This window comes from Lycorma delicatula, chromosome 13, assembly GCF_047948215.1.
Source record: "Lycorma delicatula isolate Av1 chromosome 13, ASM4794821v1, whole genome shotgun sequence".
Classification (NCBI taxonomy): domain Eukaryota; kingdom Metazoa; phylum Arthropoda; class Insecta; order Hemiptera; family Fulgoridae; genus Lycorma; species Lycorma delicatula.
Window position 1 is genome coordinate 49867883 of NC_134467.1, and position 26292 is coordinate 49894174.

The following is a 26292-nucleotide window of genomic DNA, read 5'->3' on the forward strand; positions in this document are numbered from 1 at the left end:
TTTTTTTAATTAATTGGCCTGTGATTCTGGGTGGAATCTGTAACTTTGAAAGTTTAATATTTTTATTATCATTATTTTTCTTTCTATTTTATCTAGGTTTAATTTCATTTTCAATTTTATCACTGTATTCCTGTATTGTATTTATGGTTTTGAGTTATCTAATCTGCTTGTATATATATAATCTTGCCACTAGTTTGAAATTTTAGTACTGTAAGACTTGTATAGTGTAATTAACTTTGTAGTCCGCTTGGAAATCCACACTTGACCATTTTTCAATAAATGATTAGTTAATTACTTTACTCGTTGAAAAATAATAGATGGTAACCTCCAATACAGTTATTATTATAGCGGGTACCCAGTTCCACAAGCTCATATATAATAAATGATATTAATAAATAATAAATGAATAAATAATAAATGTTATTACTGTCTGTTTATTTTATATGTCTATTAAGCTTTTGTTTTAAGAATTTATAACTAAATAATTTTATTTTCACTTTTAATCAGTTTATATTTTGTGGAACAAAGATTATTATTATTTTTCTTCTAAAGAGTATTATTTACAATTTATTTAAATTTATTTTTTTGTTAAATTTTTTTTTTAAATGTTTTCTCAAGCCCACCAGGTTGGTCTAGCAGTTAACTCGTCATCACAAATCAGTTGTTTAACAGCTGATTTTCAAAGTAGACGATTCTGAAGTTCAAATCCTTTACTGTTTAGCCTCTAGAACCACTGAAGTTATTACTTCAGAGGATGAATGAGGATGATATGTATGAGGCTCAAATTCTAGTAAAAGTTAGTTGCTTTTATACGGATTTTAATACTGGAAAGTGAGTACTGGTGTACCAGACATTGGTGGTTGAGATACAATTAACTATACTTCTAGGCCTGAATCTGTAAAATATTCCATTTTATTCAATGAATAAATATTAATTTTTCTTTACAGCCATTTGTCTATTTAATTTTTGAATGACCCTCTTATTATAAAATTCTGGAACAAAACAAAATAGGAACTATAAGGTATGTGTTTTATTGTTCAGCAATTTAATATTTTTTTGGGGTTAAATAAGATTTGAACAAAAAGTGTTATTAGCTAACTAGATTTACTTACATTTCGTGAGGTAAATAAACGAACGGAATGACAGGTTTATCAACAAAACTTCCAAATCCTAATCTAAAATTGGATGTAATTTCTTTCATTGAATTTGCCAATGTTTCACCAACAGATGATAATTTAGCTTTATCGTCATCCATACTTTTGGATAAATCCATCAAAAAATATAAATCAACCGGATAACCTTCAGATTTTTGATAATAAAATTTAAATGTCTCCTTTTTATCTGCAAAAAAAAATATATATATATAATATATATATTAATTCTGTAAATTTCAAGCATAAAAATTAAAGTGATTACAAATTAATCCTTGTTTAATTTTGTCCTTAGTCGGATCATTTCTGCATTAATAACACTAAAAGATAAATCTCATTCAGATCAGAACACAATTAGACATTTATAGAGAATGTTCAAAAAGTTACTATGAACTGAATTAAAATATTAACAAATATTGATATTTTGTTATCTTACATTTTTTAGTATAAGTCTCATCAATTTAAGGATTTTTATTTCCTTTTTTTTTAAATTTTGGTGTCACATTATTTGTAGATTTGTAGATTAAAGCTTGGCTTTATTTGAAAAATCAAACACGATTGTAATAATCTGAAATCCTTTAAGAGTTAGTTAGGGAGATAGCGTGATTAAAAGTATATTAGTCTTTACAGCTGCCTTATCAAAAGTAATAACTTTTTTAAAAAGATTCAACATAGTGTTAATTTATTTATAATCGGCTACATCAATCTACAAAATGGTAATGATGATTAATTGTGCTTGTTACTAACAAATCAGTATCATATTGCATCACCTTACTTGGTGATTCATGCATAATATTTAAAGATTGATAATTTTAAACAACTTATATATCCTTTGAGCTTTGGATTTGAAGTTAGCACATTATTTCTGATAAATCAGTAAAACAAATAATTGAACGGGTCTCTAGTACAGTACCTCCAAACCGTTCCATGAAATCAACTAAATAAAGTGTTTTCAAACAAATAGAAGAACTGCAGTGTACTGAAGTGTCCAGAACTGTACGGTCATACAAGGAAATCACACTATCATGCATACATATTTTGTTACAGTTGAAAATTCTTAAGTATTAATAATCAATAAATTCCAAGCGCATAATGATTTGGATATGATATACATAAATTGCTAAAAGAATAGTAGGCAAGCAATTTCGTGGAAAACTAAAAAGAACTGTTGCAAAATCTGATTTGGAAGGATGAAGAAAAACCTTAGAGAAGAGAATCCTTGATCTAAGTAATGCCAATACAAAAAGAGTAGTTGTAGTCCATAATAATACAAAAAAAAAAAAAATTATAATTATTATATAATATAATATAGATGCTTTACATACATAAAGCAGTTTTGTCAATTTGGGATCTATCTGTAGCTTGCTACAGCTCTGGTTCAATAAACCAGGTGTGTCGTTAATTAGAAGGCCAAAGTAATGGCCGAGAGACAACATCTAAATGTTAACAGAGTAAAAATATAACTGGTCTTCCTGTCACAAATCTACCGCAGGTCCCAGGTCTACCTGGTCTACCTGCAAATCCCAGGTCTACCTCCTCTAAATCTATAGGAAGGAAAGCTTGCAATACACTAATTAGGTAAGGCAATAAGGTAAGTCTGCATCAACCATACCTGAGCATACCTTTGCATCACGCAAATGCTTGCTTTTGAATAAACAGCCAAGTATTTGTATTAATAATAACTTATCATTATATCTTAATCAAAGATTTTGTTGAATACATAAATTAAATAAAAACTAATTATATATTGTGGTAAATTTAAAAGATTGTAAAGATCTAATAATCGACCCAACAAGACCACATCGATTCCTGATCAATGCAAGTCCTGATTAATATTAATAATTTAATTTAATATCCCAAATTACAGTTACTTTATTGGAATATTTAAAGTAAAAACAATTTTTGGAAAGGATTTTTTTTTTTGGAAAGAATTTTGTTAACTAACTCTGCCTTTCTGATACACATGGGCATTAACAGAAAAATATTCAAATATACGTTAGGATATGCAGAAAATCTAGATTTATCTAATTAAACTCATCAGCTCATTCATTTATTTACATAAAAGAAAAACACTTTGAATATAATTTCAAATAAATTATTCAGTTCTATTACATATATTTTAATTTATACATTTTTATTATTAATTTAATTATCAATTAAATTTTTTATTTTTTATTTATTTTTTATATATTTTAAGATAAACACAAAGTATATCTCACAGACTAAAGTAGTATCCTATGTTTGTTTCTTTGGTTTGATACATTATTATTATATAATACATTTAAAATTTCATAATATTTAATTCAAAGGTTGCTGGATTTGTCCCCAATGGAGGATTCATAAATCTCTCTTAAATTAGTTTGATTAATTGCGTGTCTATATATAACAGGAGCCAAATAAACTTTTTTCTACATTTCTTACAGGACAATATATACGAATAAAGAGCAATGAGTTTAATTAAAAAGGATAACATTGTGTTCAAAAAACTATTTACCAAATTTCTTACTTGAAATCTGAATGAACTTTTAGCAGCAGAAAAAATTAAACACTAGTGACATTCATTGTCGCTAAAAACTATTAATGATGCTACAAATCATTCATCTCATCCTCGAAGCAATACCTAACGGTGGTCTAAGAAGTTAAACAAAAAAAAAGGAAAAGCTATTAATGGTGTTGAAATCACTGATCGAAGTACTATGAGTAGACCGATAATAAAATTTTGTACATCAGAACACCAGAAGCTGATAAAAATTAATATTGAGGATGAACCTTGCAGTGGGGTGAGAAATACCAAAGAAGGTGGATGAATTGATTCAAAATGACAATCGAATCACACAACACATCACCACCTAGAAAAGCATATTAAAAAAACAAGTAGGAACACATTATTGTAGAACTAGGCTACCATAAAATCTATTTGGAATGGGTATCGTGCAAACTACAGAAAAGAACAAACAGCAATGACAGGAATGTTGTAAATAGCTTCTGAAACATTGTCAAGATGGAAGATGACTTCTTCTCCTATAATGAGACAGGAGAAAAAACTCGGGTGGATAATTATTACCTAGAAGAAGAACAGCAGAAGATGGAATACCACTGATATGGTTCACCACAATCAAAAAAATTCAAAACGCTACCCTCTGCAAAAAAACTTCTCTTGAAAGTGTGCTGAGTTTCCAAAATTTGTATGTGATACACCATCTACAATCTCGGTCAACTGTAAATTATGTCCAACGCGTAGAGACTAACATCTCTCTGAGACCTATTCCGATTATGATGTTTCTGTGATACATTCTGTATATACACAAAATGAGTCATGGAAACCTGGCGATTTTACAATCAAAATAAGTTGTCGACTCCAACAGGTAAGAAGGAATTGATATGGCTATGACCTTGCATACCAGAGTCCATTTCAGTAAATATGGACAGTGGACTTCACCGTGACTTCGTAGTAGAAATGTATTTTAAAATTAATGATTCGGTTGTGATTACACAGGAATTACTCTGTTGGGATTTCAATACTCACATCGTGGTACCACAATACACATCATGGCTAGCCGCAATGCAATAAAGTTGTGGATAACAAATTTCTGAATTACTAATTCTATAACAAACCACAGGTCTTGTGCACTACACAAGAACTTCATCAAATATTAACAATTCAGATAGGCGACGATGATGAGACCTGAACCAGAAGCATGTTGCAGCCCTTTGTTTATCCTACAACAGTGTCAGAAGAATTCTACCTGAGGATTTGAACTTTCATCCGCATAAAATGATAGTGATCCAAGATCTAAGTGAGTGTGACAAAGCAAATCGAGTAACATTTTATGCAAATTTTATTAATGTGTTTACCGATGAAACGGTCCTGCTAATGAGTGACAAAGCATATTTCCAATTATCGGGCACACTGAACAAACAAAATTTTCATTACCAGTCTTATATGAATCCTAAGTGATTTCATGTGTAACTGTCCGTTGTGCTCTGGTAAGTTTTGGAATCGTAGATCCTTATTTCTTCAAAGAAATAGAGCACATAGTGACAGTCAATTCTGATTGGTAAACTATAAATTACACGAAACCCATATTGCCAGAGCATCCATGGTAAAGGTTCAAGAGATATTGCTTGGTTGGTACATTCTCCAGAGCTGTCAGTATGGGGCTATTTACTCTGGAGGTATCTAAAGTCTAGTGTTCATTAGTAGACACCTAATATGGTTAATGAACTCAAACCATTCATACAAGTGGAAATCAAAGCTACCAGATGACATGATAATAGCAGCCATGCAAAATCTGCAGAACAGACTACATCAGTGAATGGAAAATGGTGGAGGATATTTGTCTAATATTATGAATTTTTAAAAAATGAAGTTATGACATTATATTTGCTGTTATTACATATTAAAACATACATACATAAATTAAATTTTTTATTTTATTTTTAAATCGTCAGGATTCACTCAGTAGTTGAAAACCCTTTGCACATAAATTTATATTATTAGAAAGCAAAAACTTATTATACCTATTAGTAAGTAACAAAAAAATTCATAAAAAGAAATAAGATAACTTACTTAATCGTAATTTTAATTCAATTTTTTGCGGAGCAATTTGTACAGTTACTTGCTCCGGATCAGTTATTTTTTTGGTTAAATTTTTGTTAACTGTGATATCAATACTAGATTTTGGATAGTAAATATTAGAGCATTCTTTTCCATTAAGAACATTTGCATTTTCTCCTGCATATTGGAAGCAGCGATCTGAATCTTTAAAATTCTATAGTAAAACAAAAAAAAATAAATACAATTTAAAAAAACTAATATTAATACAATAAAAAATCATTTATCCCGATCAAAAAAAATGACTGAAAGTGAACCAAATTTCTCATTCGGTTAACTTTCTAATAAAAATTATGAGGATCATACAATAATTAGAGGTAAATGGCTGTAGAAATGATATTAATTCAGTGACAATGAAGCTAAGATTACTTTTCATCATAATCTCCGGCTAAATTTAGACACTTGTCCCATCTTCCTGTGTACTTTCTCTCAATCCAGTAGTAAGGAACTGTTTATTTTTATATGTAAGCCGTTGTTGATCAGCCCACTGGTGTCTAACTTAGCGCCAGATAAACCTCTTTTGAAGACCAAACAAATAAAAATTTGATGGTGCAAAATCAGGACTGTAAGGTAGATGTGGCAATCAATACCTCCTGACTTGACTTTTGAATACCTTCCTGTGATTTTTGAGTGTTACGGCAGGTGGGCATTATCAAGCACAAGAATTTACATCTTTTGAGAAAAACAGGTTGTTTCCTTCTTATTGTAGGTTTCACTTTACTTTCTCGCACGTCATAATAAGACTGTATTTGATTCAACCAAATAATCGTAATAAATTAGGTCTTTATAATCCCAAAATACTATTAGGATCACTTTACTGGCTGAAGCATAGGTTTTGAATTTTTTCAAGGGGTGAACTAGGATGTTTCCATTCTATACTCTGAAGTTTGAATTCCAGCTGAAAATAATGATTTCAAATTTCATCATAAGTTATTATGCAATCTGAAAAACCATTACCTTCTGATAAAAACTGTTGTTTAAAATTCCTTGCAAATGAGAATTTGGATGCCTTTGAGTCAACCATCCTGAGTCAAGCCACGTTGAATGTATTTTAGGGGTAATTCAGCTTATCATGGATAATGGAATGGACTGTCCTGATACTTGCGCTAAAAATTTCAATGATTTCGTGAACATTTATGCGTTGTTCTTTGCAAATAAGTTCATTAATTCGATTTTGCAAAATGATGATCAAAACTTCCACTGGACTTCACTACAATGAAAATCAATGCGATACTTGATCTGCCCGATTTGAACATTTCAATCCGCTTATAAGAATTTGCATAGTTAATACGGTTTGCACCATACCATTTTAACATCTGCAAATGAATTTTAGCCGGTTTCACAGCTTTAGAAAACAAAAATCTTATCAAAGCTTGTTGTTCTTCCAAGGTACATGTTTCAAGGGGAATCAACAATTTGAAATAAGCATATAATAATGGAATTTTTTTTGAAAGAAATTCAACTCGGTCAACTTGCAAACAGAGTATGAGGATGGCACACTTATAATGGTGGCAATAGTTGTCAGCACATTTTCAGGTAAAGATAATGATAATACATAAATTTAATTATTCATACAGTACTATATAGTATTGGCTGACCAACAAGTAGTTTATTTTGTTTTTATCCTATTTAATTTTAATTTTATTTTATAAAAATTGACGTCATATTTATATATACATAACTTTTAATTAATATTAATTTTAAAAATTTTTATATTAAAAAAAAGATTTAAAAAAATTATAAATTTGAAAATTTTTAACTTTTTAATTTTTAAATCTTATATATTAAATTTTGTGTATTTTAATTATCATTTTGACTTTAATATGTAATTTGGTAATAAACATTATAAAGAAGAATTACAACTGAGGATGTGGATTGCGACGAAAGTACTATTGTAGACATCATAAAAAAGTAAGATGAGTGTCAATTTACTTTATTTAATTCTGTACTTGGGTGGGTCAAGGTGAATTGTGTGTGTGTATATATATATATATATATACATACACATACACAATAATTATTAGTACAGAGGTGATATGGGTCTCGAAAAATGAGTTTCGAAAAATTATAATTATATATATATATATATATATATATAGCTTCAATATACCCTCATCGTATTCTTCCGTCGCCAGTCCATTTAGCCATTGATTAACAACATTTTTAAGTTCATTGTCACCTACATATTGCTTACCGCTCAAAAATCCTTTCGCTTCCCCAAACAAGTGGTAATCAGAAGTAGCTAAATCCGGACGGACTATAAGGTGGGTGTTTGTAAATTTCGCAACCAAATGTTCTCGGTAAATCACGTGTCGTATCCGCAACATGTGAATGGCGCGCTGTAACTTTCGTAGAGTTTCGCAGTAGGTTTCTGCATTTATATTCGTTACACGTGGCTCGAAATCAATCAGCAGTACGCCAAACCGATCCCAAAAGATTGTGGCCATCAGTTTGCGTAGAAATGGCTGCGGCTTGACCTATGTCGGTCTGGTTGGCGATTGAGAATGACACCGTTCACTTGACTGCCGTTTTTTCTCTGGCGTGTGATACGAAATCCGTGTTTCTTCGCCGGTAAAAATCGAATTATGGAACTCATCACCTTTTTCCGTGTAGCGCATCAAAAATTCAAAAGCAGACCCCATTCGGATTTTTTTGAGGCGTTCCGTTAAGACGTGCGGCACCCGATGTGCCCAAACCTTTCTGAAGCCTAAATGGACATGAACAATGCGGCCGGTAGCAGTTCTTGAAACATCGGCAAAAAGAAGGGATAGGTCGGAAATCGTTGAGCGACCGTGTTTTCTGATTTCATGATCGACGCGTTTCAACAAGTCATCGGTGATTATCAAGGGCCTCCCCGAACGTTTTTCATGGTGCAAATTAATTCTGTTATTTCTAAACATTCTTTCATAACATTTTCGGACGTTTTTTTCATTCATCACATTATCACAGTACACAGTAACCGACTGCCTATGAATTTCAGTGAGGTTAACGTTTTGAGGTTTAAAAACGTTACGTACTTCACAGCCGGCAACATCGATTTTCCTATTCATCTTATAACATAATAACTGACAAATAAAGATACTACAACGCGACAACAATGCAGTGTGTACATTAATAGCGTGGCCATGAATGACAACCTTAAGGTTGGTTCGCCAACCTTAAGGAGAGCAATTTCCCAGCGGTCTTTACTTTTAGAGATATCCCTCGTATCTACACACACACGCACACACAACAGATATATATATATATATATAATAGCATAAATCAGAAGTTTACACAGAATTTCTGTGTATTAAGCCCACTGATAATCCTTGCAACTGAGCGCCAATTACATTATGATGCTAAGAAGAAAGGGCAACTTACCTCTGGGTGCATAAAAGAAATAGACGACCAAGGTTTCAATTTATGGCAGATCAGGTGGACAGAACTGTCCGATGTCTTACATCGGACAGTTCCGATTGGATGGTAATTTTCCTGATGTGAGAAGAATGCAGATAGTTACGTGAATTTCCCCCCGATCGACATATTACACAGTTTCTTTCTGGATGTGATGCTTTTCAAGATAGGTTGACTAGATTTGGTTTGATTAACTCAGGCTTGTGTCCAAAGTATAGGGCCACTGATGTACGCCATATCTTATATGTCTGCCCCAGGTACAAAGCTGAACACACCAAAGTAGCTAGAGAGCTTGCGAGAATCAATTCTGGTTTTGATCTGCAAGTTAATTGGAAAACTAAAAAAGGAATGAAACATAGTTGTCGGCTTCCTTAGATTCTCAGCCCTACAAAGGATGGCTGTGAGGTCTGATACTGCTATAGATGTACAGATAGAACAGCAGCCTGGGTGGCTAGGGTCCTGTCTGGGTGTTTACTTCACCAAGATAGGCATTTTGGTATCAAACCTCGGTTAGCTGAGAGATTCGCTGTTAGGATGATAATGGATGTGTGGAGAACTCTGTGACACAGCTGCAGTGTGGGAGGGTGTAGGCATTAATCTCACTCCTGAAAGCAGACCAGAACAGTGAGAGAAAGGGTATGTTTTCATTACAGACTTATTAAATTTGTGAATCTGTTTCTTGATTTTTAAGTAAATCAGTAGGACTTTGAGTAAATTGAATCGCAGGACAAAATTGTTGTTGTTGCGATCAACACTTGTTTTGTTGGTATGAGGATAGTATTTTTGGTGTTTAAAGACTCAATCAAATAATGATCTGATTGCATAGTCTAATTAAAGTACGAAAAGAAATTGTAAAAGTTACAATAATATTACAATGATATTTGAAGAATATCACAAAAAATGTATATATAATCATAAATCATCAACAGATTAAAATTGAAACAACCCTCTTCAACAGATACTTGATGAGAATGGACAAAAACAGATAAACCAAGGAAATCATTGTTCAAGAAAACAACAGAAAGGTTCCTGCAAGACAGAAGCATTCGCTAAATTAATTTTTTTTAGTGTTTAATGGCCAAGGAGTTATTTAAAAGACCGCTTTTGAAATTGTCATTTTGGTTAGGTTTGTTGTAACAAAATATTTTTACATCATCATTTTTGCTTTAAATCATTTTTAAAATGATTAAACTTTCATTTAAAATTTTTGAGTGGCTTGCCACTCCTCCACCATTAGGTCTTGGGGTATTGTGGTCTCATGCTAAAAAGTAAAGCATTTCAGGATAGGAGCATTTCATTATTCTTTATTTAACGATTGAAAAATTATTTAATGATTCGTCACCAAGCGATTGGAATCCAAGTTTTAAGCGGTTGGTACCAGGAGATTCAAACCGGTCAAAGATCTAAAAGAAAGAAAAATAGAAAAAAGTATGTCACAGACGCATTCAGACAAAAACTCAAAAGATATGGAGTACAGAAGAAAAGAACAATTACAGAATGAATCCAATGAAGGCAAGAATAACATTAATCCAAAATGAAAAAAAGTAGTGGAAACGAAAGAAAAGAGATAATTGTCAATAGTTTTTTCTTTACTTTAAAGAAAAAAATAAATTGTCAATAATTGAAACTATTTATCGTGACCCTACAGAGACTACTGATTAAAAAAAATGATCCAACTAAATAAAATAAAATGAAAAAAAAACACTAAACTTACTATATCAGTACACCAAGCACATGATGGTGTTTGCACACATTCATTACAATATTGTTTACTTTTGCATGAAATTTGACCAGACTGACAAGCGATATATTTAAATGTAGTATCACAGAATAATATAAAGACAAATAGAACTGTTGAAGTAAATGGACGTGATATTAAGTTGCTGTTCCTCCTTTCCATTTTCATTCTGAAATTAAAAAAAATAAATAAATAAAATTAGAAATTATAAAAATTAAATTTAGTAGATCTATAATTATTTACGTATGTATATAATTTATATATAAAAAATAAAAATAAAAACCTACGAATAATGTACTTTAACATTTTTCAGTCACAGTAATTACATACACCACATATGGGTGCAATAGATATATTGACTCATATTAATTAAATAAAATTAAAACACAAAAAAATGAGTACGAAAACACCATAAATTTTTATTTTAGGACTGACAGAGCACATGTAAACATACTTTAACATTATGAACAAAATTCAGCATACTTTTGCGAAATATATAATTGTCAAACTTTAAAAATTTGTCAACAAGAACATCAGATGAAAACAACAGCAACATTAATGAAAGTCATCGTAAGAGGAAATGAAAATTATAAGTTTTGTAAATGTTACAATCATTAAATTTAGTTTGATTTGTTGTTTAAAAAATTGATAGTTTTAACAGGGTTCCATCTGAATTTTAAGATTTATTCTTCCTGATAAACTTAGTAAAAGTTTCCTGACTCATAATTTTATGCTACTGCTGTTAACTCTGCAAAACATATAGATAATTGTTTTTTGCAGCATCCACCATCCCCATAGCTGCCTAACTCACCATGTATTCAATTTATGCCATGTATACAATTTATCTATGTTAAAAAGATAATTAAGGCTTAACCAGTTACTCACTTTTCTTACAGCTTCAATCATGTTATTCTGAGCTGTTGACCAGCAACCTGTGCAAATTAAAACTGTCATCAGCACACAAAAAATATGCTCTTCCTTTGATAATTTTAATTTTTCATTTATATATAAAAAGAACATTAATTCCAAAATTGGAACAGTGGAACACCGGCTGTTTTGTCTAACATGGAACTAGTTGCTTTACCAAATTTTGTCAACTGCTTTCTATTTGTTAAATACTTTTTTATTGATTCAAATGCATGACCTCTTATTCCATAACTATAAATATTTAATAGTAATCTATGATTGACGGTGTCAAAAGCTTTGGCAAAGTCAAAAATAGAGGTTATGCATGGTAGTCGGTTTAAATTATTAAACAGGTATACCACAAAGGTCTCCAGGGACTTTCTTAACCTATTCTACTCGTGAAAATAATGGAAAAAGTTCATATAAACGTACGTCCTAAAATGCTTCGTTTGTGAGTTACGGCTAGTGAAAGATTTCGCTCGAATTTCAGCCACCCCGATTAAATTACGTCGTACTGAAATTTTTAGTACTTAATTAAGGGGCAGCTTTAGTAATTTCTTATGGTTTTTGATCTAAACATTTTAATAAAATATTTCCCAGAACCGTATCTGCAGTAATTTTTGAGAAATTAGGGATGAAAACCAATAAATTGGGGTAAAAAGCTAGTTTTTTTTGACGTACAATAACTTTGTTAATGGCTAATAAAAACATAAAAATTTTAAAATAAGATAAAACTTAACAAAACAAAATACAAGAAAGCGAAATTGAATTTCATGTGAATAACCTATAACTACAAAATACAACGTTTAAAAATGAAGTAAATGACAGTTGTTTGCAAGGTTTACCAACTTACTCCTACTTTTCTCTTAAAATACAATAAAAATAATTTAATATCACGAAAAGAAACAATTAAATGATATAAATTTCTCGTTTTTGCACGTAAAAAATGAAACAAAAGCGTATAGATTATAACATAATAAGAAATGTACAGTTTATTAAAGTATTAAGTTGAAAAAATCTGATAACGCAATCGTTAAAAAGTTTAAAAACAGATTCACGAAGAGAGTCGATATCATCACAATTTGGTAATTGATGTAACATGATTAAAGTAATAGTCCGTTGATACGTAAACATTTCTCAAAAACCCATAACTTTTAAAAAACCTTATATTTTTTCTTATTTTTTTAATCAGAGGAAAGTGTTAGGAACATTACAGTTACGTAGTAATATTGATTATCAAAATACGGTAACTAGGAGCAACTAATTGTAAACATTTAGAAAGTATGTTTACTGGTATAGAATAGTTAATACAATTTTTTTTTAACTAATTTATAAAATGGGTTTATTAGACAAGTTAACCAGTTTTTTGGGACTTAAAAAAAGAGAAGTTAAAATATTAGTTGTAGGTTTAAACAACAGTGGTAAATCAACAATAATAAATCAGTTAAAACCAGAAGAAGAGCGTTCAAGTGAAATAGTACCTACTGTTGGTCTAAGTGTTGAAAAATTTAAAAACCAAAAAGTTTTGTTTACCGCATTAGATATGTCCGGTCAGGGACGTTATAGAGATTTATGGGAACATTATTATAAAGAATGTGAAGGAGTTATGTTTGTAATTGATAGCAGCGATAGACTAAGACTTGCTGTAGCTAGAGAAGAGTTAGATCTCTTATTACAGCATCCTGATGTTGCAGGTAGGATAAAAAAAATAATACGCGATTAATTAATACATTTTTCAAAGTTGCACCCGATAAACAAGTTTAGTTAACTATCAGAAACAAGGTTACTGAATAGATTGTCCTAACGTAATTGTTGTTTTTTAAACTTTTAGACATCTTTTTTGGGCTGAAGCAAAAACAGTATATGTTGTTCAGCAAAACAAAACAAAATCTTTATAAATAAAAAATCTTAGCTTAGAAAATGTATAACATATTTAGTCGATAAAATTTAAAACCATAGTATCAGTGATGATTGTGATGAAATTACTTCATAATTCACATTTTGCCATTTATGTCTTTTTTTACAATGAAAACAGTTTTTCAGTCAGTATTGAGTGTACATTATTCATAATAATAACCAATCACAAAGAATAGTTTGAAAAAAGTATTATCAGATCCTGAACTGTAAAATTACTGGAAAGATCAGTTTTAAATATACCAACAACCAGAATCTTAGCTTTAGAATCCAGGCACATTGATACTACTCTAGTATATATGCAATTCAACATGTTGCACTAATTGGAACAAAGATTAATGTAGAGGTCTTTCCTGAATTAAACTTTAGTTCTCAATATTTCAGTTTTTTCACTCTGTATTAAATAATTTCTTGAAATCAAACAAAGTTTAAAAGCGATTTGAAATTTTTGTACACTGTTTACAGAGTTGCCTTCTTTGTATCATGAATATAAATACGGTAGTGTCATTTATAAATGAATAAAAAAGGAAAATGTTTCCATGAAACTTTTGCGACTGAATGGAAAAGACATATATGCACACAATTTTTACATTTGCAGAATAATATCTAAAATGAAACAAAATTAGATAGTTAATTAGATAGGATTTGATAGACCAGATATAGTATTTTAAATAATTGAAAGTGTGTAGCATAAATTCCAATGAAGTATATATGCGAGCAGAAGATTTCCAAAGCAGTAAATCTAGATACACGACAATCTGGCTGAGTTTCTAAATTAACATTAAAAATTGTATAACATTTGTAGGATTTTAAGTAGTACAGATATTTTTCTGATAAACATCCCTTTGAATATACTTGTTTAAAGGTTGAAACATTATTTTTATTAGTATTTAAGGAAGGTTGTTAAAAAACACATTCTCTAATGTAGTAGGGGTTAAAATAAGCTTCTTTAGCTTTAGTTTTTTAAATATGATCTACGGTTAACCTCTCACTACCCATGACAGGTTAACTAAAAGATATTAGCGTTTTTAATAAAATGATTAAACCTGTGATAGGAATAAAGTAAATAGTCTGTTTTTTTTTTTTAGAATATTATATGACTTGATTCCAGTTGCTTTCAAAATAAACATAATAAAAAATTGTAGTTTTTGTAAAAATATTTTACCAAAATCAAATTTGTAGTATTTTTTTTTAACAGTTGTTATTTTTATAAACATAGAAATATTCATTTTGTAGGGTTTTTTTTTAATTTATATGTTTTTTTTTTTTTTTGTATTTTAAGCATCATAATCATAATAGTCATATGTGTCTGATATGAAACTACCAAAATCTTCCAAAGGGAAGATGAGGAGTAAAGTGGTTTTATGTAATTTTAGATTTTATTTTCTCATTCATTGTTGAAAAATAATGAATTTTACATAAATTTACACTATAAATTTTGTTAACATGAAATAAATCCAACTTTATACTGTACAAACTACAACAATATTTTTTGGCATAATTGCAAAATGATATGATTTCTATTCCAAAACTATGCATGGACTGCACGTAAATTATTTTGCCTTTTTTGTGTAGTCTTACTTCCTCATTTCCTGTTTACATATAGCCCATAAATTCTCAGTCGGGTTGATATCGGATGACTTTCCTGAACTTATTAACTTTTTTCAGACTTGAAGAATAACAGGGATCCAAATTCTTACTTTTTACAAAATCTCTGTATTTATTTATTCTTCTTCATCATTACTTCAATATAAACAAAACAATGAATCTCCTTCAAAGAAAAATATCACCAAATGTTTTTACCGGATGTTTCACTATCTCAGTGATGCATCTAAGAGAAACATCTATCCTTTAACAAACCACACATGTTTCTCTTTCATGATGAAATGCATGTCTGAGAAACCTAATTTTTAGCCGATCTTCAAAAGCGCAATTTTCTGTTGGAGCTGCTTTATCAACACACATACAATACTGTTCAAACAACTTTCATCGCTCAGTTCAATTACAATCTTAAATACAGAATACAGAATGAATCAGCCAGTTTTTACTAATCCCATACGTTGCTACAGAGTGATTTTTTAGTCCTGTTGCCCAATTTTAAATGTAATTTAAGAAAGGGAAATTTAGGAGGAATAAAAAAATGTGTTGTTACTTACAAAAGAAATTTAATAAAAAGCTATTACTTACATAATCGTTAAAGAACATGCTCAAAATGCCCACCCCTTGCGGTTACACACGCACGGACTCTTTTCAGCATATTAGCAGAAACCTTTTTAAGAGTTACAGTTTTGAGTTTTACTTTGCCTTCTTGGCTTGTTGTAGTAAATTTTTATTATATGATTGATATTACGTTTACACCTTGTATAGTTTGTTATTTTACCCTTTTACTGATAACTACCGGGCGATGATAACACCCAGGCGTTTTTCGCCAACAAACAACAAACAAAAAAAAAAGTTACATCGGAAATATTTGTGATATTGACTTAAGTTCATCAATAGTGGGAGGATTGTTTTTGAAGGCCTCGGACTTAATATAGCCCCACAAGTTAATATAGTCAGGAGATGTGAGGTCTGGGGACCTTGGAGGCCATAAGCCCTTGCTTATTATTCGATCATCAGAGAACTCTTGCAGAAAATCCACGGTTTCTCAAGACGTGTGGCACGTAGCACCGTCTTGCTGAAGCCAGCAATATCGTTCTTGAGGTTCCAGTAGAGACACAAATTGGTGCACAATATTCCTGTATACTTCACCATTTACTCTCTGTTCGAAGAACACGGGTGCGACTATACGATGACAATATATCGCACACCATACACCAATTTTTTCAGGATGCAAAGATTTGTCTTGTAAAGCGTTAGGATTTTCAACCGCCCAAATTCAACCATAACCGTTCCCAAAACCGTCGAGATGGATCCAAGCTTCATCACCAAAGAACACAGTGTTTAAAAATTCGATGTATAATCTGATGTTAAGACATTAACTCTGACATTTTTCACGCTTTACAAGTCTCTATTGTACAGTATTTGTGTTTCTGCTGTGCATTATCGCACCTGTTTCTTATAAGTTTTCATCTCTTTTAACTTGCCAGTCATCGATAGAAATATTTATGAATTTTAAATTCAAACAGTGTAGTACCATCACCCAGGTCTGGTATGAATATAATCCTTCTGACGTTAGAATTTAATCTGTTGCACAGAAGGGAAGTCGAAGGTAGAACAGGATGACACTGTAAATGTTCGTACAGGACACATAATTGGTATCGCAGCTACGCGTTAAAGATTGCTTATCTAGAGTTAATGGTTTCAGTTTGCTCTTTTAACGTAAGATCCTTAAAAAAATTAATCTGAACGATCTCAACAAAAATTTATAATATTTAACAAAAATCAAACGCACCGACTATAAAAATAAAAAATAAATCTAATTAATAACTTTACAAACCATTGTATATGTAACTTCACATTAAATTATAAAAATAAACCGTAACTATGAGCACAGCTATTTACAAATTACCTCCAAAAATTTCCTCTTATGTTGCTAATCGTTACTCATCTGTACCATTCTAGTTTAAATAATACTGTTAAACATGTATAGAATCGATTTTGATTTATTCAAGGATAATTTTGGTGGAAAAGACACAAACTTGATAAATATAAAAAGAAATTGTGTATCCTTTCCCATGAAAGAGCATGGTGTGTGGTTTTGTCTATTTGTTGTATGTGCTCACATTTTTACTTTCTTACAAGAAGTCAGATTTCAACGGAAATATCCATTTTGACCATAAATAACCTAAATGTTTCGCGATCACAGTAAAAAGGGAGCTAGTTGTGTTAAAAATACACAACTCAAGAAACATTTTAAAATGTTCAATATTTTGAAGCTTTTCGTTGTAAAAGTGCGCTAAACACAAAATAACGAAAGAAATAATATTTAAAATATCAATTTAATCTTCAACGTATTCCACGATATCAGAGTCGATGTGTTTTATGATTTCGTTAACTTTTAAGTCCCTATAAAACCGATGGAATATCGGGGAGATTAATTACAACGAAAGTACATCTTACAGGAAGCGGATTGTCTATAATACGCAGCAGAAAGAAACCCTTCAAGCAGTCATTCTTCTTTTCATTGATATCGCTTTAAAATCTTCACTCTCGGTCAAAAATTTTTGAAAGAACCTGACCAAACTCTTTTTTGTATTGAAACCGCGCAACATCACGCCATTTGAAGGCGTTTCCTTTTGTATCCTTATTTCTTAAAACAATCTGACCTTGCAGAAGAGAAGAAAAGTTTTTAAGTCTTTTGGAGTCATTTCCACCGCAGTGAATTTGTCGCCGCTTGATCGTAACGATCGGTACGTCATGTAGATTAATGGTGCCGGAAATTTACGATCGATAACAACGAGTTTGGAATTTCTCGCGTAACAAAATTAAACATTACAATCAGTGTGAGAAAAAAAACGTCTTGAGTCAAAGTAACTACGTCCGTATTGTAATAATACCACAATTGTTATGAACTATGTAGCTTGTGATAATCTAATATATTTCAATCGTAAATTATAATCCCTCCTGAAGACGGCAGAATAGCCGAAAACGCTTGAGGGAAACCAATAATATGTTGGTAAGCAGTGCATATTATACATAATAATTGTATTTTATCAACGGCGCTATATTAGAAAAACTTAAGTCAAAATTTTCACAATCCTATCTCAGGTACAGAATCGGTTGTTGAAAAATGTATAATAGAAAGAATAATTTCAAAATGCAAAATTTAAAATAAATTTAATTAAAAAATTAGTTCTTGTCGGTTGGTAATAAATTAGATTGAAACTAAATAAATACAGCCTGGAGAAGGGTAGGTTCCGGATAATATTCAAAATTTTAACATATTTTTATTTAGAATACTTAAATAAACTTTGATAATCCTCTATTTAATTACAGGTAAATCGATACCGTTATTATTTTTCGCCAATAAGATGGATTTAAGAGATGCGTTATCAAGCGTTAAAGTAGCAGCAGCTCTCGGACTCGATCGATTGCAAGATAAACCGTGGCATATATGTTCAACAAATGCAGTAACAGGTGAAGGACTTCAAGAAGGAATACAGTGGTTTACGCAACAAATATGCGAAGCAGTCGGATGATCGTAGAAAAATATTAATTTGTAAATTTATAAAATGTTTATGTATATTCTTATACAAGAATATACAATTAAAATACAGTATATACATACTGTATTTTAATTGTGCATTAATGCTTGTTACCGCATATTATGATAATACAAAATATGCTATCTAGTGGCAATATTATGAACTATATATATATATATGGATAGCGCTTTTTGTTAGAAACAGATATATACTGTCTCTTAATTTTGTTAAATCTATCATAAAAATTTATGCGGAAGCTATATACGTATATTTATTTGTTATTAAAGTAATCATGAAATTTATATGTATATTTTTATGAACAATATTTAATAAAAGTTGCTGTATTTTATTAAAACTTGACTGCCAAAACAACTTTAATGAAAAATACGTTATCAAACAGTTATTGGGCAAAAACTTCATTAACAAGCAAAAATCGTTTCATGGAAAAATTTTATTATAAAAATAATAATAATAATTTATTATTAAAGGAAATAATTTTATTACTAAGTAAAATATACTTAAATATATATTCTTAAGTATACTTAAGTATATAATATATATACTTAAATATACTTTTGCAACTGTACTTTAATGTAAACATTTACATTTTATACATATTAGCAGAAAGACATTTCTTCCTTGTGATATATTATGTATAGAGTATAATAAGGAAAAAATGTCTTTCTGGTAATGTATATAAAATAAAAATGTTCACATTAAAGTACAGATGCAAAAAGTAGTTAAAATATTTCGTGATATTTTCTGCAAAATTATGTATGTAGTATCATAAAATTTTCCCAACATACAGCAACATTATCAAACGTATATATTTTTGGTTAAATGATTAATTAACTATTTATGCTCAAAGGTTGGGCGTGGGAATATGAAATGTAAATTTTATTAACATTTGAATCCGGTCAACAACCAGATAAACATGATGTAATGTGTTGAGATTGTATGTAATTAATAGCATTTGCAACACATTACATCATGTAATGTGTTGCAAATACTATATAACAATAATCACTGTTTGTATGAGGATATACAAAATTTTTTTTATCAATTTCAATTGAAGTGCAGGTTGAGTTCTGTTATCTGTAACAGAGGAAAATATCAGTTGAGAGAGAGCTATAGGTTTTACTTAAAAGAAAATACATTTTTATTCCCATAATTATGTGGATTGTAGTATCCCCAATTTTGGGAGCGATTTTTAAACACTGTTTCATCTTTAAGGTCAGTCTGATAAAAAAAATCTAGTTTTGGTCCAAAATGTAGAGAAAATCCTATTTTCCAGTTATATCTAGATTATTTTTCTGTTTTTGGGGCTACAAGAAATATCTTTACAGTCTTTAAAACATTAGAAAGAGGTATTAAAGGTGATGGTGACTTTGAAGCATATTTAAATGTCATTCAAAATAAGCCATATGAAGATAGAAGCCATATGTAATATAGAAGTCAGACTGAAAAAAATGTTGGAGGTAAAGTACGCTGACTGATGGTGCTATACTAAAATGTAAAAATACTACAGCCTGGCCGTAAGATGGTTTAATATCGATTGTATTTTAACTATGCAGAAAAACTATCAGATGAATTTATCATGTGTTACTTAGCAATTGTGTATTACTTTTTTGTTGAAGACGCACGGTATTGGTTAATCAACTGACAACAGACCAGTTGAATAGATATGCGTTTCTATATATTAAAGAAGAATAAGAAGTCTGCTTTGCCTATTAAGAACCACAGGTCCAAATTGAGATCTGTTACCTGTTACACATTGGTAAATACATCATGCACATTAAAAAATGAATTTTATGACCATAAGCAAGCTACATGTTTACATTTCAACAATTAAAAGATCCTGAGTTTAAAGATCTGTCTGACCGCAAATAACTAGAAAAATGCACTAAGGTAAAGGCACAGAATCCTGATCAGGATCTTTTTAAGACCGATTTAGATAACACTGCTATGGCAGTCTTGCTGGTCGATTGAATTCATTTTTATTCATGTCTTGCTAGATGAAATATGCTACTCAATGAAATATAAAACTGCTCAATTTTTACAAATAAAGTGTTTTCACAGTAAAAGCTTTATTGACTTTATGTAATAATTAAAGCTTTATATAAGATTATTCAATAATATTCTACATTAACAGTAATGCATGTGAGGTAATATATATAAATAAAATGAATTATTAAAAATTCTATTTATTATTAAGATAAAATTAAAAAAGGAATCTTTTTATTAAAAAAAGAAATAATCTTCAGGTAAATCCTAGGCCCAAGGAAAACCTAAAACTACAAACTCAAAATAGACAAATAACTCTACACAAACTGCAAAAACTCAACCAGTATCCTCTGAAAATGCAAGATTCAATTCTCTGGCCACATTTCTCACATAATACCATGACCTAAACATATCCTGATGTATAACACAACTCAAAAGAACAATAGATGGATCGATGATATCCATAAAGATATGAAGATATTAACATCACCATAAAGAAACACAGAACTGTGACACATTTCAGGACAAAATCAAGAATTTCACTGGATTTCAAGAATTAAGAGAATGAATTATGTGTTCTGAAGAGAGAAAATGTGTTCCATTCACAAAAAATTACAATTTGCAGGAGCAAAACGATTAAAACTCGTATGTAAAGTTGTTTATGCGGCCTAAATCAAGAAAAAAGAAAAACTTAGCAATATCTTGTACAGAGAGAGAGAGCGCGAGGTAAGAGGTCTGATCAGAAAATACAAAAAAATTATTTTTTTAATATTTATTACTAATTTTACAAATTACACTGGTCAACATAAAATTTGTAACTGAAAGGGAGTAGGTGTTCTACATAGTATTTCATATGTTGAATCTGAATATGTATTCTGAAACAATCCATCATGTAATGTTCTTATGTTACAACCCCCTTAAATTTATTTGTTCCATCATTCGTAGAACAAACAATACAAATAAGTTAGTACATCTGTATGTCTGCTTATTCATACCTGATTTATATCGTGATGCATGTTGTAGACATTTGATACATAACAGTCACGTATAGACACGTCGAGTCAAGTAAGACTAATTCAACAAGATGAAAATTTCTTCAGTATACTTCAGCTCTCAGTATGACTTGCCTTGTTCTTTAGTTGAGGTAATGGTTTTAATATGCACATATTATAAAGATTGTTTTATAAAGTGATCCCATAAATGTAGTTAAAGATTTTTATAGCAGAACAACTTTTGGTATTAATTTATTGAACATCAAGAACGTTAAGAACGTTAAGAAGTGTGTGCATGTGTATTTTGTGGTGTGTTTTATTGTACTCCATGATGAAACAATTTTATGAAGTATTTTAAGTAATTATAAATTAAGACTTAATTAATTATGTAAGTATTTCTTTAATATTTCAATTTACTTTCATTCATTAAAACATTTTGAATTTTACAGTGAATAAAATCAGGCTTGTAACTGTTCTTCAAATATTTTTTGTTACGTTTACAGAGAATTCACCTTGGAAGTCAATGAAAACCGCTGAAAACTGCTTGCGTACATGTCGCTTAGGAGACCAAGATAAATAATGCACTACACATGTAGCATTCATCAAGCGCTATGTTAAACTAACCCGGTGGTTAAAAGGTAAACGGGTAGTCAAGTGGTGAACGCATCTTCCCAAAATCAGCTGATTTTGAAGTCAAGAATTCCAGCATTCAAGTCCTAGTAAAGACAGTTATTTTTATATAGATCTGAATACTAGATTGTGGATACCGGTGCTCTTTGGTGGTCGAGTTTCAATTAACCACACGTCTCAGGAACGGTCAAACTGAGACTGTACAAGACTATACTTCATTTGCACTCATACGTATCATCCTCATTCATCCTCTGAAGTAATAACTGAACAGTAATTCCTGGAGGCTAACAGGAAAAAAGAAAGAAGAAAAGTGGTTAAAAGATAATAGAGGGCATTTGCCTTTTGGGCGTAACTATGATTTGGCGTGAGCCTACTAACCATTATGATAACTACTATTTTTGCTTAACAAATATTACCGGTTTCAATTCAAACAATAAAAGCAGTATTGCATCCCCAAATGTTTCCATCTCACGCCTGCGAAAAAGGCTGCACAGCCTTGCGATGGGTACATGGCAGCTGGAATGGCACACCACAAATAAGGGAAGATCCTTGTATAAATTTATACAGGATCTGGGGGGACGGTATACCTTGAGCTTGTTATTAAGGGCAATGGGTGCCCAGGTGCTCACCAACCGTGTTAATTTAAACCAATACCTGTTTCAGTTCCGCCCTGGCAGCTGATGAGCTATGTGTCAACAGGGAAGTCCAGTCAAATGAACGCCTGATGTTTGACTGCCCTGCTCTATCTAGAGACCAGGCCACCCTGGCCCGGTCTTAGAAGTCTAGGGGGAACTTAGAAGTCAAGGGAAAAATTTGCAACTTACAAGCGGCGACTCAGAGCCGCATTATCGGACCGTGTGGGAGTTCCTTGATGCAGTTGCTTTGTTCAACTGACAACAGTAGTTTACCTAACGGAAAAGACTACTACTGCACTGCTGTAGGAAGCAAAATCTAGTTATATATATGGCTATATGGCTGATCACCAGCCAATTAAGGCTCCAAGCGCTTTAATGTGGTGGACAAGTACTTGCTGGCATTCAGCGACCTAGGCGTGGCAGCGAATTGCTGTCTCGACGAAATAAATTTTAATTTATATTTTTAGTAGTTGACGAGATGCGCCTACCCATTTTAGCAAATTTATGACAAATAAGCGGTTGGGACACGTAAACCGGTGATGTATGGCACCGCGCTTAGTCCTCTCAAGCTGTTAGGTAAGTTTTAGGAGCTATTTATTACCCTAGTCGTTAAACTCTTCGAGTCTCAGTAGCCGTTTGTGGCACAAACATTTGGTCGTATGCTTTACGGCGACCGAATGAGGTGGTAGCGGGAGAAATGCCAAGCAAACCAAAAATACCCAAATGTTCGTTCGGCTATGAGACCGGCAATGACGGTGTCGATTCACAGATTCCGATCGCTATTACTTCTTGGAAAGAAATTTCTGATTCCCCAGAAGGCTTGACCGATGAATGCTAAACTGCAATATATATTAATTACATCCCAGAAGAATCAAATACTGAACCTCACTTTATCACACAAGCAAAACTAAGCGAACTAATTCGTGACTTTTAGGAGGGATACCTCTAAAGTAAAGACCGCCGAGAAATTTCTCTCTTTAAGGTTGGCGAAACTGTGCTTTCGCCACACGGCATTGCTTTTCCGTACATTGTAGTATCTTTGATTACGCGTTAGTTATTACGTCATAAAATAAATAGGTTAATCGATGTTACCGCCGATTGTGAAATACGTGGAGTCATACGTTTTTAAACCATCAAAACGTTAAGCCGGCTGAAATTTATAGGTAGTCGGTTCCTGTGTACGGAAATAATGTAATGAATAAAAGCGTGACAGGTTTAGAAATAACGAATAATGTGCACGATGAAGAACGTTCGGGGAGGCCCTCGCATGCAATACACGATTAAACTGTTTTTTGAATATGAACTCAGAATATTTCTATCACCCGCCATTTTTGAAAAATTTTTTAATTTTAATTAAAGAATTTTTTTTCATTTTTTAACGTATAGTTAGCATTTTAAGCTATACTGTGTTTTGTTAGTTCATTTTTTATCGTTTAACTTTTTTAACGTAATTTGTAAGCTATAAATAAACAATAGTAGACAAAGAGTTAAATCATATTATAGTTACATATTATGACGTCATATTTAATACTAAACAGGTGAGCCATCATGTACAAGATTAATCATGTGCAGGTCAAAACATTCCTAAAGCTCTAGATTTAGGAATGAATTAATTTTTTCATTCTTATCGCCGTCTTAAGTTTGTTAACAGAACAGTGTCATAACGATTCGAAATTGTGTAAACGGTGTGGATGCCTTTTGTTACGTACGTGGTGAGTTTATCGTAAAATCAAATAGAAAAAATATTACACCTTTAATTAAAAAAGCATATCGTTTATACTTTCAATGTAAAATTGGTGATCAGTATAAAACGTGGGCTCCTCATATAGTATGCGCTAATTGTTCTGAATATTTAAGAGGATGGCTGAAAGGTACACTGAAAGGTAATAGGCTTTGCCGTTTGGTGTACTTATGATTCAGTGAACCAAACGATCATGTAACCGATTGTTACTTTTGTTTCTGGAATTTCTAAAAATCTAAACGTACTGTAAAATATCGTTCATTGCAATTTGCAATCAGGCCTGTACCACACAGTGAAATTATTCCGGCTGTGAATGTATATTTCGAAAGCACCGATGAAGAATCGGGCAGTTCTGAAGACAAAAATGATTTTGATTTTTAATTCTCTTCCGATAAGCCACATCTTACAATTAATTTAATTGTAAGATCTTATGTCATTTAATTCACAAGGTGAATTAAATGACTCGGTTAGGGATTTAAATTTATCAAAAAACCAAGCCGTACTGTTAGGATCAAGACTGCAAGATTGGAATTTATTTAAAAAAAAAAAATACAAAAATTTCGGGCTTTCGAAGCTGACAAAAAGAAATTTCTCAGTAATTTATCGATGAAAATAATTTGATTTATCGGACAAATATTGATGAGCTTTTGTCCTTTTGTCGCACTTAGTATAAGTTCATAAACCTGAGGACTGGCGGAAAGTGGTTCTACTACACAACGGTAACAAATATCCTTCGATACCGATCGCTTACGGTATTAATTTGTAAGAGACATACGATGTGGTGAAAGACGTTCTTGAAAAAATAAATTATAAAAAACGTAACTGAAACGTATGTGGTGATTTGAAAGTTATAACTATTTTGTAAGGCGTGCAGTTAGGCTATATTAAATATATCTGTTTTCTTTGCGAATGGGACAGCCGAGTTATGGATAAACATTATTTTACCAAAGAGTGGAAGAAACGAGACAACTTAACTCAAAGTGAGAAAATATTATTCACGAGCGCTTAGTTAAACCCAAAAAAATATTTTAACTCCCTCTTCATATCAGGCTAGGAGTAATGAACAATTCTGTAATAGCAATGAAGGATAGTCCCGGATTTTTGTACATCTGGCAGAAATTTCCGAATGTAAACGAAGGAAAAATTAAAGAAAAAATATTTGTTGGTCCTCAAATAAGAGAGTCGATCAAAGATGATGTGTTTAACTAAATGTTAAATAATGTAGAATGTGCAGCTCGGGCTTCATTTAAAGAAGTTTGCAAACATTTTCTCGACAATTACCACGATATAGTTAATGAACTTCTTACTTCATACAGAGCTATGTGACGTAATGTATATTTGAAAATACATTTCCTCCACTCGCATCTCTGGATTTTTTCCCGGACAACCTCCGAAACGTAAGTGACGAACACGGTGATCGTTT

At 31.3% G+C, this 26292-nt stretch overlaps 2 protein-coding genes across 5 annotated transcripts in view; one reads left to right on the forward strand and one right to left on the reverse strand.

Moving 5' to 3' along the window:
• LOC142333737 (integrin beta-PS-like) overlaps window positions 1-26292 on the reverse strand; it is an 84337-nt gene that overhangs the window by 51903 nt on the left and 6142 nt on the right. For 3 of the 4 annotated variants that reach the window (XM_075381192.1, XM_075381190.1, XM_075381191.1), the window contains exons 2-4: window positions 10877-11069; window positions 5722-5923; window positions 1113-1341 (exon numbers count right to left, since the gene is read on the reverse strand). In XM_075381192.1, the coding sequence (XP_075237307.1) occupies window positions 1113-1341; window positions 5722-5923; window positions 10877-11068 (623 nt within the window). In that variant the 5' untranslated portion in view covers window position 11069. Of the gene's footprint in view, window positions 1-1112; window positions 1342-5721; window positions 5924-10876; window positions 11070-11785; window positions 11833-26292 lie in introns of all 4 variants that reach the window. The other variant, XM_075381189.1, reaches the window with a different exon arrangement.
• Window positions 13143-18861, forward strand: Arl6 (ADP ribosylation factor-like 6). The gene is made up of 2 exons (XM_075380923.1): window positions 13143-13500; window positions 18659-18861. The coding sequence occupies exons 1-2, from the start codon at window positions 13143-13145 to the stop codon at window positions 18859-18861; spliced, it is 561 nt and encodes a 186-aa protein (XP_075237038.1).

What these genes read in the sequence shown, in the direction of transcription:
- Arl6 (XM_075380923.1), top strand. Translation starts at nt 13,143, where the DNA reads ATGGGTTTATTAGACAAGTTAACCAGTTTTTTGGGACTTAAAAAAAGA. An exon ending in ACAGCATCCTGATGTTGCAG is followed by an intron (nt 13,501 to 18,658) that starts GTAGGATAAAAA and finishes ATTTAATTACAG; the next exon opens with GTAAATCGATACCGTTATTA.